Source organism: Mastacembelus armatus, chromosome 8, assembly GCF_900324485.2.
Source record: "Mastacembelus armatus chromosome 8, fMasArm1.2, whole genome shotgun sequence".
Taxonomy (NCBI): domain Eukaryota; kingdom Metazoa; phylum Chordata; class Actinopteri; order Synbranchiformes; family Mastacembelidae; genus Mastacembelus; species Mastacembelus armatus.
Window position 1 is genome coordinate 21,552,084 of NC_046640.1, and position 13,993 is coordinate 21,566,076.

The window sequence follows — 13,993 nt, forward strand, 5'->3', positions numbered from 1 at the left end:
AGGCAGCTAAGGTGGCTCAGGTTAGTACAGCGCCCTCAGGTGTTTCAGTGAGGTAAATACCATAATGACACCTTAAAGGAGCAGAAACCGTGTTGGATCAGTGACTTTTATGTGCATGCTTAACCTTAGGGAAACAGGTTTAACATTAACTCATGAAAGTATTTTAAACCAGGTGACATCATGTAAAATGTGCAATGGATAATTATTCTGACACCCACACTCCACTTCTCCAACTTTACATAATCTAGTCTTCCTTCTAAGCTTTTTAATAAACTCTTTGGTTGAAACAGTCCAGTGCTAGGCGTCTACACATGGTGATACGTGAGAGTGAATTATTTTAGGGGCTCACGAAGCAAGTTTGACTGCAGTCTGATCTGTAGGTTTTTTACTGTTGAAGTCATTTGGTCTTGTGGAGGGAATGACGATGGAAGCTGGAGGTAGCGAGTCCAAGGGACTTAAACAGCATCAAAACCATCAGAGTTCAAGTTTCAGGCCTGAAGACACAGAGGCTCCAGCTTGTGCCAAGTAGTTGGGGAATCGGGGGTCAGCCCCTGATGAGCCAGCGTGTTGCTCAGCTGGGGTCAGTGCGGTGCCAGAAATGTGCTGCGACAGCCGGTTGCTGCGATAGATGCCCTGCTGCTTCAGGTATCCCTGCTGGCAGAACAGGGGCGGCTTGCGGCGGGTTAGGGATGAACGGAAACATGACTCTGAAAAACAAGAGGAAGTACGGAAAAAAGTTACAGCCCCCATCTAATGGTGGAGAAAATAAAGCAGTCAACAAAATGTCAGTATGAAAACGGTTTGAACCCTTTGACATGGGCAGAAACAGCGACCTCTGCTGGACAAATACTTGTATTGCATTTGTGTATGTGGAGTAAAGACGCACGTTAGATACCAAAGTCTGGGAGGAAGGAAGCAGCAGAGACAAAAATGAAGATTCAGATTAGAGGAAAACACAGACATGATCTCCAGCCCTAAAGGGGTTTGGGCTAAACAAGAAAATCTCCAGCTGCCAATGTGCTGCTTTACCTGCATAAAAGGCCCTGAGGTCAGTCTGGACACAGTGCTCCAGGAAGCGCCGCAGTGGCTGGATGTGCGATATGGCACTCTCCCATTCTGTGAGGAAATCCTCAACCATGTGATGAATGGCTCTGGGCCGCGGTAAAGGCCAGCCGCGGGAACGGAGCTTCATCTCCTCCTCTGGGACAGAGGAAAGAGACAAGAGTCAGATCGAACTAGTTTAAAAAAGTGTGTGTTCACATGAATTTGGGGATCAGCAGTTTCAAAAGCACCAACAGCGACATTTGTCCTAAATAAGTACTGTCCACTTCAGACGTTTGGTAAAGAGCCATGTGCTATAACTGATCGTTATCTCAGTAAGTGGCAGGTCACATTTCAAGAGATACAGATACAGCCTGGTCCAGTGTTGTTTGTTTCTAACGGCAGCGGCGTTCCTTCTCACCAGTAGGCGGTGCATCATAGAAGTATAAAACAGGATGCAAAAAGTTAGACTTCCAGGCTTTGGTCCAGTCTGTTTCTGCCCTGTTCCGCCCCAGAAAGTCGATCTTCTCCTTCCCATACTGCATGACGAGAACCAGCAGGCCCTGGTCGGAGACCTCGTGGCCCGAGACAGAAGAGAACTGAGGCAAAGCCTGCACCGGAAACTCTTCCAGGTATTCACAGTGAGAGCTTAGAGTGACAAGAGAGACAGTGGGACATAAGAAGGTTCATCTGTACTTCAGTTCATTGTGAAAAGGTCAGCTAAGGTACTAACACAGACAAAGAGCAGCTTTCAACACATCTGACTATTCTGGCGTCGATCAGGACACAGATGTTACACAGGTGTTACACAGATGTTACCGGCGACAACCAAATATCATCCACTTACCCTCGAAGAAGTACAACATCACCGAGCACCTCAAACATTTGGTACGGGCCAGACGCCTCGTTGATCCGTTTCAGGATCCAGGACTGGAGCTGCGTCGTCGACAGTCTTGTCGACGGCCATGGGTTGCCATGGTAACGGTGTTCAAGCACACGATGGACAGCTCGCACTGTGCCAAAAGATCCACACAGTTAATTACGGTAGATATCCCTCAAGTAAAGTTCAAATACCTCAGCATTTTACTTAAGTACGACACTGGACTAAAGTTGTAATCAGTCCGAGCTGTGACAGAAAGGATGCGACCATCACATGACGACGTCATAACTGCTGGACTTTCACCTGTGTAACGAAACCCGTGGATAAAGCCGCCGGCAGACGCCCGGTAGTCTCTGGAGTGAGAAGCTGTTCCCAGCACGAACAAGCCGGGGGTGTTTCTCCCTTCATACCAGGCCGTCACACCTGGCAACCTCCCCTTCGCCTTTTCACTGTTTGGTGGGCAGGCAGAGCTGGGGACATGTTTTAGAAGAAAGTGGAACATTAACCTGGATGTTGTGGTTCACGAGACAGTACATAAATTATTATTGTGCACATTTATTATTTATGTCTCACATGAATCTCTACCTGTCAAATATGCTGAAGTTGAATCTGAACCCGAGGCATCGAATCACGCGGTCGTAGGGTTTTCGAATAGGGAAGTTATCGATGTGATACCCTGGGAGTTCTTCTCCCGTCACTTCAGACCTGTTCTTCTTCTTCTCTCCCTGCCTTTGGATGTACTTATTTAACGTCAGGTACAACTTCTTCTTCTCCTTCTTCTTCTCTGGCGTCTTCCGGCCTGATCTCCTCTCGCCTTCCTCTTTTCGCTGAGCGATGACTATTTTTTCCAGCCGAGCCTCCACCAGCCCATCAAGGGACTTCAGCTGGTAGGTGTCTATCAGCTCATTATTCACAGCTCTGGAAAACAAACCAAATACAATGAGTCAGGTTAACACAATGCCAGTTACTTCTCAGGTGACACATAAGTGACAGGTGTTGGGGTCAGCTCTAAAACTGGTTAACATTAAAACAGCTGAAAATGATGCATAAAGAGTTTTGTACTAAATGGTTGACTAAAAGCTAAAGGCAGAAATCTGAGATATTTGATAAAACCAACAGATGAACGGCTGAAATATTTAAACGTAGAGATTAAAACAGCTAAGAATGATGGATAAAAAGCCACATCTACCAGCTGCTGCTCTAAATAACAGTATGAAAGAAAAGTGACGGTTCAATCGTCTTTCATGGTGCAGAGTCTTAAAGGTCTTTAACGCTACCTGAGATCTCCAACGTAGTGAGTTTGCCAGGCCAGTCGGACGGGGCTGGAACTGAGCATGTGCACTCGACTTGCTCTTCCCAAGATGCTCTGGGCCGTTTCAAAAGCAGAGTTGCCTTTTCCCAGAATGAGCACGGCCTGGTCCTTGTAGTCCTCAGGGTTAGTGGAGATGGACTCATAGCCCTCCACCAGGTCAGAGCCGACAAACTCCACCTTCTGAGGAACCCACAACCCGGTGGCTACCAGGAGGACCCTGAGGGAGCACAGACGTACAACGGTCCACAGACCGACCAAATCTAAGTTTTTTAATCTGAGGGTGAGTGTTTGAAATACCTGCACGTGTAGTTCGACGCACGTTGATCTGTCAGGATGTAGCTCCTTCCAGTGGCTGACGGCGCTGCCCGGATTCTGCCGACGTCCACGCCATAGCGGACCCTGAGCCCGAGCTCCCTCTCAAACATGGACAGGTAGAGCGGGAAGGCGTCCGCCGGTGGATAAAACTCACGGCTCACTCTCTTGAACAGGAGGTCGGGTTTATCGCTCAGCAGAGAGTTCCAGTCGTGGCGCAGGTTGAACTCCCGGTTCTGCCTTCCTGTGTGGATCTTGTTAATGCTAATGAGCTTCCTGTGCCTGGGGTACCTGAACGCACAAAGGAGGGCAGAGAAGACACGTGTCAAAGGTTTGGGACAGGTTCTGAGAGCTGGTTAGTAAAAACATGACAAGTTGGCAAAAAGAATAAGGTTGTTGATTTTTTTTCAAGAAGTCACCTACTTGTGAAAGAAGCTGCCTGGTCCCGAGTTCCTCTCCAGGATGACATAGTCCCTTTTGGCCTTGGAAAGGAAAAATCCCATCTGCAGCCCTGCAGGCCCGGCTCCAAGCACACAGTAATCGAAGCCATTGTGGTTCTCACCAACACACGTGACGTAGCCAGTCAGGACGAAAAGGATCAAACAAGGAAGACCCAAATCCATCACCTACTGGACACAAAGAAACGGTCTAAGAACATCAAGAGGCTACAGGTTCCACTGGAAATGAGAACATTTAGTTTTTGATTATTAACACATTTGTCATTATGGCTCATTGAGCGTAGAAATAAATAGCGATAGTGATAATAAATAGTAAAATGCATTGAACATCGTGAGGTCAGGACTTTTCCGTTTCCACAGGTTTTACACAGGAAGTGTGAAGCTGACAGGAAGCACATCTATTGTTTACATATTGTTTGATATAAATATAATACCATTACATCATTTGTTTACTTCCCTCATGTGAATGGTTGTCAATAAAATGCCACAATCAACAATAATAGATCAACATTTTTCCTGCTGCTGTAACAGTTGGAAAAGTGCGGCACAATAATTATATAACCAATAATAATATAATCAATAATCCGCACGCAGAAAGACGCATTCAACGCACGATTATCACGTCAACAACGCACACAGGCGGTAATGGCGCGGACTGGAACGGGTTAACCCGTGCTAAGAGACCGAGCCGGGCCCGGGAGTCCTCCGGCTCTCCGTGAAGTCTCCAGCCCATGTTCCTCCACTGTAGGGGGGATGCGGCGGCTGCCATCGCCGCTGATCCGAACCGGATTAAAAATGAAGCGAACCCACCTCTTAGACCCGTCGGTCCATCGGGCGCAGCAGCTGCAGTTTGGCCTGGATCGAACCTGTCGGGGGTCCTACACATTTACCACCTGGCATGTTACAACCGGACTATCTGTCCCACTGGAAATCCACCAGCAGCACCAGCGTCCCCAGTTCAGGGGGAAAGACCCACAGGCTGCTGGAATAAGGGGCGTGATCAGAAACGAGCATAGAACCGAGTAGAATAGAACAGACTCATGCAGAAAGAAGCTGTTCTACATTTTCTGCCCTGCCTTATATCAACTACTACATATAAACTACTTCTGTATATAATAACAATATTATTTGTCTCCCTGATTAAACCGTCCAAAGTTTGTTAATGTTAGTTTTATGAAGAGTGAAAAGAAAATCAGCGGTCGGTTTATTAGGAACCCCTGTGTCGGACCCAGTCGGTTGATTAGGAACCCCTGTGTCGGACCCAGTCGGTTGATTAGGAACCCCTGTGTCGGACCCAGTCGGTTGATTAGGAACCCCTGTGTCGGACCCAGTCGGTTTATTAGGAACCCCTGTGTCGGACCCAGTCGGTTGATTAGGAACCCTGTTGCACCTGTATGTAGTTGTTTTGTGTCTTTTTGAGGACACTTGTATCTTATTATACTATTATATTTTTGATTCCAGTGATTTTGCGTCAGCTCCTTCACCTGAATGATCCAGTCATGTGGTTAAAGCACATATATATATACAGCTTTAGATTTCTGCTTCATCATGCTTTCAGCGTTTTTCCCTCTGGTCAGAAACATCTGCCTGGTCATGTTGAGTGAGGCCAGTCAGCAGTCACACTTCCCCTCTGACTCAGCAGCTGCAGCACAGCTGTATAAAAGAGGCCGGAGTGCAGCGTTCCTCTTAGAGGACCCAGCATAACGCAGAGGAGCCTGTGGACCATTACAGGTGGAGCAAACAGGTCAGTCTGCAGAGATGGAGAACATGAGGAGCGCGAGAAGAAACGACACGGGAGATGACGGCAGGTAGGAAACAGATGTGTTAGAAACAGCTGTGTCTGTTCAAGATGGGATTTTCTGCTTTAAACGTGGTTTTCGTGCTCATCGTGTCGCCCTCAGTGACCTGTCCGAGCAGATTAAAGCAGCGACCAAGGAAAACCACGTCCGAGCTGAAAACACACAGCTGATGCTGAGTTACCAGAAGGGACAGATCACGTTGGCGCAGTACAAGGTAACAGGAAGAAAACAAGCTCATGGTTTTCTCTGTTAGACGCCACAAATCATCTTTGGCGTCGTTAAAATAGGAAACAGGAAATGATGCATGAAGATAAAATAAGATTTGAAAATGTCAAAACTCAGATTTTAAAGTTAAAACACTGACTTAATGAAAACAACAGAAACTTCTGGGATGTTTCTCAGTAATTTGATAAAGTTCCTGTTTGTAACTTACCAACAGTTTTGGATGCTGGTTTTGTTTTAAGTGGCCCAGAAACAGCAAAGAACAGTAGCTGTAGATCAGTTTGTCTTGTATGATCAGTGTTTATCTCCAGCGGTTAATGCAATAAAGGGTTTTAACATGTAAACAACACATTTCTGTTCATGGTTTCATGAAAAGTGGATATGTAACAGCTCACCTGTGCGACAGGTGCTGCTCTGTTCCCTCTACGAGATCTATAAGGCTCTAGAGGAGGAGCTGGACAGAAATTCTTCCCATCCGGCTGTTGCACCGATTTACTTCCCCCAGGAGCTCGACCGCCTGGACTCACTGGAAAGGGATCTGGAGTATCTGTTGGGCTCAGACTGGAGGAACAAGGTGATCGTTCCTGCAGCCACACTCAGATACGAGCAGAGGCTGCGACAGGTGAGAGAACGGCTGTGAAAAGACGGAAGGCCCCAAAAATACTGCAAAAACCCACAACATGACCACAAAATACCACAGTGATTAAGAAATAAACACATAGGGGCCGCAGCCTGAGGAAAACTGGCCCCTGTAGTTGTCGTCATATTGGGGCCTTGCTCCACTGCAGAAGAGGTGGGGGCCCATTGTGTTATAATGCACCCATGAAACCCACAATCCCTGTTCTCCAGATCGGCAGGGAGAACCCGGCGCTGCTGGTGGCCCACGCCTACACTCGTTACCTCGGCGACCTGTCAGGGGGGCAGGTGTTGGGCAAAATCACCCAGAAGTCTCTGGGGTTGAGCAGCAAAGACGGGCTTTCGTTCTTCTCCTTCCCCAGCGTGAGCAGCCCCAACCGCTTCAAGCAGCTGTACAGGAGCCGGATGAACAGCATCGAACTGACGGAGCAGCAGAGGGCGGAGGTGCTGCAGGAGGCGGTGGCAGCCTTTGAGTTCAACATCCAGGTGAGGGCGGGATTTGAAATACATGCTTAGATCCCAAGACTCAGGAGTAGGATCTGGGAGGACTGAAGTTCGTATTTTTTTTCCTTAAGCTGAATCAAACATCCATCCATCATCTATATTTATTTAGTATATTTAGTCCTAACCAGGGTCCCAGGGACCTGCTGGAGCCTATCCCAGCTCTCTTTGGGTGAAAGGCAGGGGTCCACCCTGGACAGGTCCCCAGTCCATCACAGGGCCACATAGAGACCAACAACCTCACACACTCACACTCACTCCTATGGGCAATTTAGAGTCACCAATCAACCTGACATACATGTTTTTGGACTGTGGGAGGAAACCAGAGGACCTGGAGAAAACCCACGCACTGGACCAATTACACATCGTTTATACATTATATATCCATCCCCACATCCACTCCCTTTGCAGCAGGTTAGCTCCCACAACAGAAACAGGGACTGGATGTGGGAAGACACATGTCCAGGTGCTAAAAAGTCCATTTTCACCTTGGAGAAATGGGAAAAAGTATAGAAACCCTCCAATTGTTCTTTTCTTTGGTACTGATTTGGCAGAAATTGATGTCCACAGACATAACTTCACAAAACAACACAACGTTAACACATCCAACATCAACACGACATCAGTTCCCGTGGTTTTACTGCAGGGCTGACGCAAACATTTTTGGCATGTCAGTAACTTGGGCTCATTTTGACCTTTCGGTTGTTTTGTCTTCCAAAAAACCCACTAGGCTGATCTAAAGTTCAACAGGGTCTTTTATTTTCTGCAGGTTCACTAAATAAACTGCAGCTTCCAAAGTGACTCAGAGCAGAAAAAACAAGAAGTGAATCTAACGCTCATGGTTTTTCTGACTTGGGTTTCCTGCAGGTTTTTGATGATCTGCAGAAAATGTTGAGTTTCGCAGCAGAAGCGGACCAATCGAAGAGCAACGCTGCCAACTTCTCCTCTGTACCCATCATGCAGTTCACCATGGGAGTGTGCGTCGCACTGGCCACCATCGGGTTGGGAATCTATGCCCTGTAGGTTCCAGCTGCACTGGGAACGTCACAGGTCATTTAATGCAACAACAGAAATCAAGTCATTTGTGTTTCAGCTGCCATTTGTATAAGCTTTATCAAACTGTCCACAACTTTTATTGTGAAAAAATAAAACTGTCCAATCACAAACTTACTGGTTCAAATACTTTTTATTATTTTTACAGACTAATGCAAACACTTAATATTTTTATATTGATGCAAAACCAACCTATAGTGCCTTCCAACATGTTTCCACAAACTAAGATGCTGCTGCCACTGATTCAAATCCAACTGAACCAGAATAAACTGTTTTCACTGTGACTCAGATCAGGATTTATTCTGTTCTGTCCTCTGGAAAACACAGAGCAGCTCAAATAGGACAAACTATTTACAGCAACAACAGCAACACGGATGTGTTCGAGCAGTTTACTTGACTCTGTAGAGAACTTTCCTCTGCATGCGGTGCTGAAGTTCTCCCCTCCTCAGCATCAGGTGCAGGACTTTGTAGATGGCGTGTTCGGGATATTTCTGCAAAAGGAGTCAAAGAACAAAGAGTCAGAGTTTGAATCACAGTCAGAGTCTGTTCATTCAGACCTGAAAACCACTGACTTTTTTTTTTAATGAGCATCAGAAAAGAAAAATTGTCTGAAACAAAATCAGTTTTTGTGTGTAAACAAAAACACAAGGTGAATGTGTTTCCAATGTTTTTTATCAACTCTGCTGCTTCTGATTTTCAATGTTTTGTTCAAAAGTGTCCTAAATAAAATGTTTCATTTGCAAAAAAATAAACTAAATATTTAAGAAGCTACAAACTTTCCTTTGCAGTAAGTGAAATGCAGAAAAACCAGATCACTCCGAGTATCTGGACCCGTTCCGGGTTCCTTGCACCGACCTGTTTGGTGAAGTCCTGGACGATGCTGTGCTCCGACACCTGGGAGCCGATGGCAAAGCGTCTCTTCAGCTGCTTCTCAATACGTGAGATCATTTCCTGGTCCTCCTGAGACGTGAAGCCCTCCACGCCTACACAAAAACAACAACATGAGGATTCTCCTCATTTCGATTGAGCCAGGCAGATGTTAGAAAGCTCTGCAGGTATTAGCAGCAGTGGACCTGGTGCTAGGACACCGCAGCAACTGTTTCTATAGTTTCACTTTAAACCTAAATACTACAGACACCTGAAAGGCTGCCAGACAGTGCAGCGTCCAGCGTGGAGACCTGGAAGAGTCTGAGCGCCTCGTCAACCTCTTCCTCTCCAGCTACGACCTGCAGCTTCATCTTAGCCAGAGACTCTGCGATCCGCACGACGGCCTCCAGCTGCCTGAAAACCCAGAAATACGAGGACTGCTTGAGGAGTGATGTGTCAGAGGTGGAGGGATAAACACATCGACACCGGCACTGGACTTGGACTCACTCTAGAGAGATGAATTGGACTCTACCTCTCAGAAGTCAGACCAGATGCAGATGCAAGAAATGAGATCAAAATACCTGACAGTGATGGGGATGGAGGGTCGTTTGTCAGCCTCCCTCTCATGCTCTCGTGCGCCGCTCCTCATCACCACATATCTGTTTTTCAGCTTCTCAGCAGCGGCCGCAGAGAGTCGGGGGCCACATTTACTGTCAGCAAACACGCAGAGCAAAGAATTAGCGATGGGCAACTCAACCGCGAGCGAAGAGTGTCAGACACACAATGTCCAGACAGACTCACAGTCTAGCGTAGGCGATGTACTTCTTAAAGGTCGCCAGTGGAATCTCGCCCTCCACACCCTCGGTCTGAGTGTGAGCGCTCAGGTGAACGTTCATCACGTGACGAGCCAGAGTCTGCAAACAGACGACAGCGTTACACTCGATCACAAGGTCTCAAACCTGACTGAAGAACTCAAATAATGGGGCAGGATGTTACAGGACTGAATGCTGTCACGTGACCTCTGACGAACCTTCAGCCCTCTCACCCACTGACCCCTTACTGTGATCGTTTTAACCATCATCTGTGACTCTGAGCAGCCTCCCTACCATGTCCCTCTGCTGGTCGTGCTGGTCTTTGATGATGAAGATCATGTCAAACCGGGACAAGATGGTGGGCATGAAGTCGATGTTGTCCTCTCCCTTTGTGTCGTCCCAGCGGCCGAACACAGAGTTGGCTGCAGCCAGCACGGAGCAGCGCGAGTTCAGGGTGGTGGTGATTCCAGCCTGCGACACGTCAGGATGTTAGTGAGTCCCTCTCAGCACAGCAGAGATTTGTGTTCTTTAAAATACAAATTAAACACAGAGCTGGGTCCCACCTTGGCGATGGAGATGGTTTGTTGCTCCATGGCCTCGTGGATGGCCACTCTGTCATCCTCTCTCATCTGAACAACAAGAGCAGAGTTGTAGTTGTGCACAGTGATTTTCTGTGACTTTGAATGTAGTAGACTCAGTAAGTGGCTCCCTGCTGTGTTTTTCTTTTTCAACTTTTCACCTTGTCAAACTCATCGATGCAAACGACCCCACCGTCAGCCAGCACCATGGCGCCCCCCTCCATGATGAATCCACGGGTGTTGGGGTCTCTGAGCACAGACGCCGTCAGACCAGCTGCACTGCTGCCCTTACCTGAGGTGTAAACCTGATGACACAGAATCAAGTGGGTCAGTTTACACCCATAACATACTTTCTGATAAGTCCAGGTCCTGATATACATGAAACCAGAACCAAGAGGCGAGACCACATCAGTCCTGTTCAGTCTCCCAATTACATTTATATTGTCCTCAGGCAGATCAAGGTTCTCATCAGTATGTGAATTACAGCTCAGCTCATCAATACTATAATTATATAATCATTATGTTGCCATGGCAAAGCATCCGCAGGAGAACAGTAACTACCCCGATCGGTGAGCATCTCTCCACAAACTTCAGCAGCTGTGACTTGGCTGTTCCAGGATCTCCGAGCATCAGCAGGTTGATGTCACCCCTACGAGTGAGACCATCGGGCAGCCTGAGGGACAGGAGACCAGAACGTTACTGGACACGTCAGGATACGACACGTCAACACCAAACTGTGCCGATCGTCGCTGTGAAAGCTTCACCTCTTCCTCGAGCCTCCGAACAACAAACAGGTGATGGCCTTTTTCAGGTCGTCGCTGCCGTAGATGGAGGGAGCGAGGGAGCTCGCCAGAGACTCGTACACATTTGGAGACGCAGCCAGAGCTCTGAGCTCCTCCTCCTCCTGGGGAGAGACGGATCCAGTCGCACCACGACCTGAAACACACAACATTAACATCAGCCCAAGGTGCATCGCTCTCAGCTTACATCAGCGTTTTGACGCAGGACGTCGGCCATACCTGCTCCCTCTGTGTCCACCTGGATGCCCACCACCCGCAGGTAAGAAGCACGGATGCCCATGCCAACGCCTTTGTCTTTGCCTTTGGTCTTTGCAGCAGCCATCTTCTTGATGGAGTAGATGCCCATGATGGTCACCCTGTTGCCTGGGACCACACGGTCACACAAATACCTGACAGGACGAGAGGAAAGGATCGAGTCTGTCTCCAAAGGGTCTGGTCCATAGTTACTTCCTAAAGTAAAAACCTGTGAGCATGTGTGACCCAGAATCTTAATCTTAACAGATTTACTCTTATTCTTTAGTTATTAATTTTCATGCAAAGAGCAGAAACATGTTCTGCCTTGGTTCACTGTCAGGAAATGAAAAACAACGTGAGCTCATCTGGACAAGTGTCTAAGAAACATGGCGAGACCTGCTCCTGGATTCAAAACTTTCCTTACCGGTCGCAGTAGAGCTGTAAGTGACGAGGCATCTCTCCGTGAGGAACAGCATCCGGAGACTCCTGCAGGCGCAGCGTCTGGAAGTCCACACAGACGCAGCGGTCGGGGATGATGAAGTAGGGGTCCATGGGACACTTCACCCTGCCGGCGTCCTCGCTGCCAACACACAACGTTTGTCGGGTTCAATGCTGATTTTAGGTCACGGGAGAAACTTGCGGGCGCTGTTGCTCGTACTCACGTGTTGCACTTGCGTGGCAGAGCGTATCCCTGCAGGCCCGGAGGCAGAGGGATGTTGCTGATGACGGAGCGACAGCCTCGACACTGCAGACACACCTTGGTGGCCTTCGCCCTCACCGCTGTGGCCGAGATGATGATGCCGTGCACCTTCACCAGGCGAGACACCTGCTTGGACTGTAGGCCAGAGAAACAACATGTGATCAGTCTGTAGGTGGAGCTCCTTCCAACGCTTTTAATCCAGATTTTCAATTCCATCATTTTCTGTGTGTGTCAGTACCTTGAGGCTGCGAATAGATGTATGGTGGGCGTCACTCCTCAGCATGACCTGGATGTCCTGCACAGCCTCCTCCCCCACCGGCCGGGGTCGGGTCACCTCGTCGGCTACGTCTTTCGCAGCTTCCTCCAGCTGTAAAAGAGACGGGACAGGTGAGAGAAGAGGACGAGTGCTGGTTTAGGGTTAGATGAACGGAGCCGGTCGGGATTCTCACCAGAGGCAGGTTCTCAGTGGGCAGCTTGTACAGACAGTCCGACAGGTCCTCGTCAAAGCTGGCGAGGTCCTCCATCTCCACCTCCACCCAGAACTCACCCAGGGTGTAGTGTCTCTTCAGCTCATCTCTGGTTACAAAGACAAAACACAAACTGATTCACGTGTCGTTTCCAGGAGTCTGGCAGGTTTGAAACATCAGTGAAGAAGCACAAATTAAACTCTCTGCTCTGATTTATTTTGTGTCTGTACAAAATAATATTATTGATCCCTGGCTGCTCCTTGTTAGTGGACAGGTATTTGACAGGTGCTCACCTGACACCGTGTGGGCCACCTGGGACCTTACACCCGCCTGCCACCAGGGGGCGACCCCCCCACCCTTATTTTAGCTTTATATTAATGTGCGTGTTGCTGCTGTAGGTGTCAGACAACACACCAACTAAAAACATTCATGTTCTGTAGAAAACAGAAGTTTATCTCATATTTATGACAACCAGATTATTTCTAATAGTTTATCTCACAGTTAAACAGTTAAATAACCCAATAAAGGCAGATACACCTACAGAAAAGATTTTCAAACACATGACTTCCTATATTTTGATATTTTAACGCTTCTCCCTCAGCCCCCCCACAGTTACATTACCTGTATTTATAGGTGAAACCGGTTCGGTCGGTCCCCACTCGGAACTGCCGGAGGAACTCACGGAACCGTTTCTTGATCTGAAGCCGTTTCTGTCCGCCTTCATCCACACCGGGCCCCTCTCCCGCTCCGAAACTGTCGCTGTAGTACACCCCCGGGTCGTCAAAGCCAGACATCCTGCAGCTGGTCCGTCTCCACAACAGCACCGACTCAAACTAGGTCCCGGACGTGGACTGGTGTTTGTGATTTTTTAAGAAAAACCCGGAGAACGCGAACGAACCGAAGGACCCAGCTGCTCCGTACCGGTTTCGCGGCAAAAACTAAACTCCTTCCTGTCAGTTTCCCGCGAGCCCTCTCGTCGCACCGCCCCTCTCCCGCCCTGATTGGTTGAAAGCAAAACTCTCGGTTTCTATTGGTCAAAACGGAAAAGCGAAGGCGTGTTTTAAATGTCTGGGTGGGGCTTGTGAGATCTAGTGGCGCGAAAACGAGTACAGGCGGAGACAAAGCAGCATGGCGGAGTCACGTGACCTCATACGTTTCAATAAACCAGAACCTTCAATTAAAGATAATCAACCAAAAAATAATCATTTATTTATTAACGGAGCTCCGGATCCTGACCACGTGACCTGTGTTTGTAACGCTGGTGTAAAATAAAAGTCCCAGGTTTTTCCTGCAGAACATTTATCTGATAACTTTAGTTCCT

General features: G+C 48.0%; 3 protein-coding genes across 4 annotated transcripts; 1 reads left to right on the forward strand and 2 right to left on the reverse strand.

The window, feature by feature from the left end:
• Positions 1-250: 250 nt before the first annotated feature.
• foxred2 (FAD-dependent oxidoreductase domain containing 2) lies at positions 251-4,977 on the reverse strand. Of its 2 annotated transcripts, none has more exons than XM_026325789.1 (10): positions 4,814-4,977; positions 3,969-4,171; positions 3,531-3,836; positions 3,199-3,450; positions 2,507-2,839; positions 2,225-2,391; positions 1,889-2,054; positions 1,463-1,689; positions 1,030-1,200; positions 251-707 (listed from the first exon to the last, which is right to left on the reverse strand). In XM_026325789.1, the coding sequence occupies exons 2-10, from the start codon at positions 4,166-4,168 to the stop codon at positions 475-477; spliced, it is 2,055 nt and encodes a 684-aa protein (XP_026181574.1). In that variant the 5' UTR covers positions 4,169-4,171; positions 4,814-4,977; the 3' UTR covers positions 251-474. The 2 variants fall into 2 exon arrangements, with proteins under 2 accessions (XP_026181574.1, XP_026181575.1); XM_026325790.1 differs by having other exon boundaries at positions 3,969-4,174.
• Positions 4,978-5,672: 695 nt separating this feature from the next.
• On the forward strand, positions 5,673-8,331 carry hmox1a (heme oxygenase 1a). Its single transcript, XM_026325642.2, has 5 exons — positions 5,673-5,811; positions 5,905-6,016; positions 6,431-6,646; positions 6,874-7,146; positions 8,029-8,331. Exons 1-5 carry the CDS (start codon positions 5,762-5,764, stop codon positions 8,182-8,184), a joined length of 807 nt encoding a protein of 268 aa, XP_026181427.1. The 5' UTR covers positions 5,673-5,761; the 3' UTR covers positions 8,185-8,331.
• On the reverse strand, positions 8,329-13,615 carry mcm5 (minichromosome maintenance complex component 5). The gene is made up of 16 exons (XM_026325641.1): positions 13,294-13,615; positions 12,655-12,781; positions 12,444-12,572; positions 12,168-12,340; positions 11,930-12,085; positions 11,491-11,660; positions 11,236-11,407; positions 11,033-11,144; positions 10,633-10,776; positions 10,457-10,522; positions 10,188-10,364; positions 9,883-9,995; positions 9,663-9,791; positions 9,353-9,495; positions 9,070-9,197; positions 8,329-8,705 (listed from the first exon to the last, which is right to left on the reverse strand). Exons 1-16 carry the CDS (start codon positions 13,464-13,466, stop codon positions 8,604-8,606), a joined length of 2,214 nt encoding a protein of 737 aa, XP_026181426.1. The 5' UTR covers positions 13,467-13,615; the 3' UTR covers positions 8,329-8,603.
• Positions 13,616-13,993: the final 378 nt, after the last annotated feature.

Excerpts from the sequence above, each read along its gene's own strand:
- hmox1a (XM_026325642.2), top strand. The coding sequence starts at position 5,762 with ATGGAGAACATGAGGAGCGCGAGAAGAAACGACACGGGAGATGACGGC. Across the intron at positions 6,017-6,430 it reads TCACGTTGGCGCAGTACAAG|GTGCTGCTCTGTTCCCTCTA; the intron begins GTAACAGGAAGA and ends CCTGTGCGACAG. Across the intron at positions 6,647-6,873 it reads ACGAGCAGAGGCTGCGACAG|ATCGGCAGGGAGAACCCGGC; the intron begins GTGAGAGAACGG and ends CCTGTTCTCCAG.
- foxred2 (XM_026325789.1), bottom strand. The coding sequence starts at position 4,168 with ATGGATTTGGGTCTTCCTTGTTTGATCCTTTTCGTCCTGACTGGCTAC. Across the intron at positions 3,451-3,530 it reads GCGTCGAACTACACGTGCAG|GGTCCTCCTGGTAGCCACCG; the intron begins GTATTTCAAACA and ends GTGCTCCCTCAG. Across the intron at positions 708-1,029 it reads CCTCAGGGCCTTTTATGCAG|AGTCATGTTTCCGTTCATCC; the intron begins GTAAAGCAGCAC and ends CTTGTTTTTCAG.
- mcm5 (XM_026325641.1), bottom strand. The coding sequence starts at position 13,466 with ATGTCTGGCTTTGACGACCCGGGGGTGTACTACAGCGACAGTTTCGGA. Across the intron at positions 10,365-10,456 it reads AAACCATCTCCATCGCCAAG|GCTGGAATCACCACCACCCT; the intron begins GTGGGACCCAGC and ends GACGTGTCGCAG. Across the intron at positions 9,198-9,352 it reads ACTGTCTGGCAGCCTTTCAG|GCGTGGAGGGCTTCACGTCT; the intron begins GTGTCTGTAGTA and ends GTTTTTGTGTAG.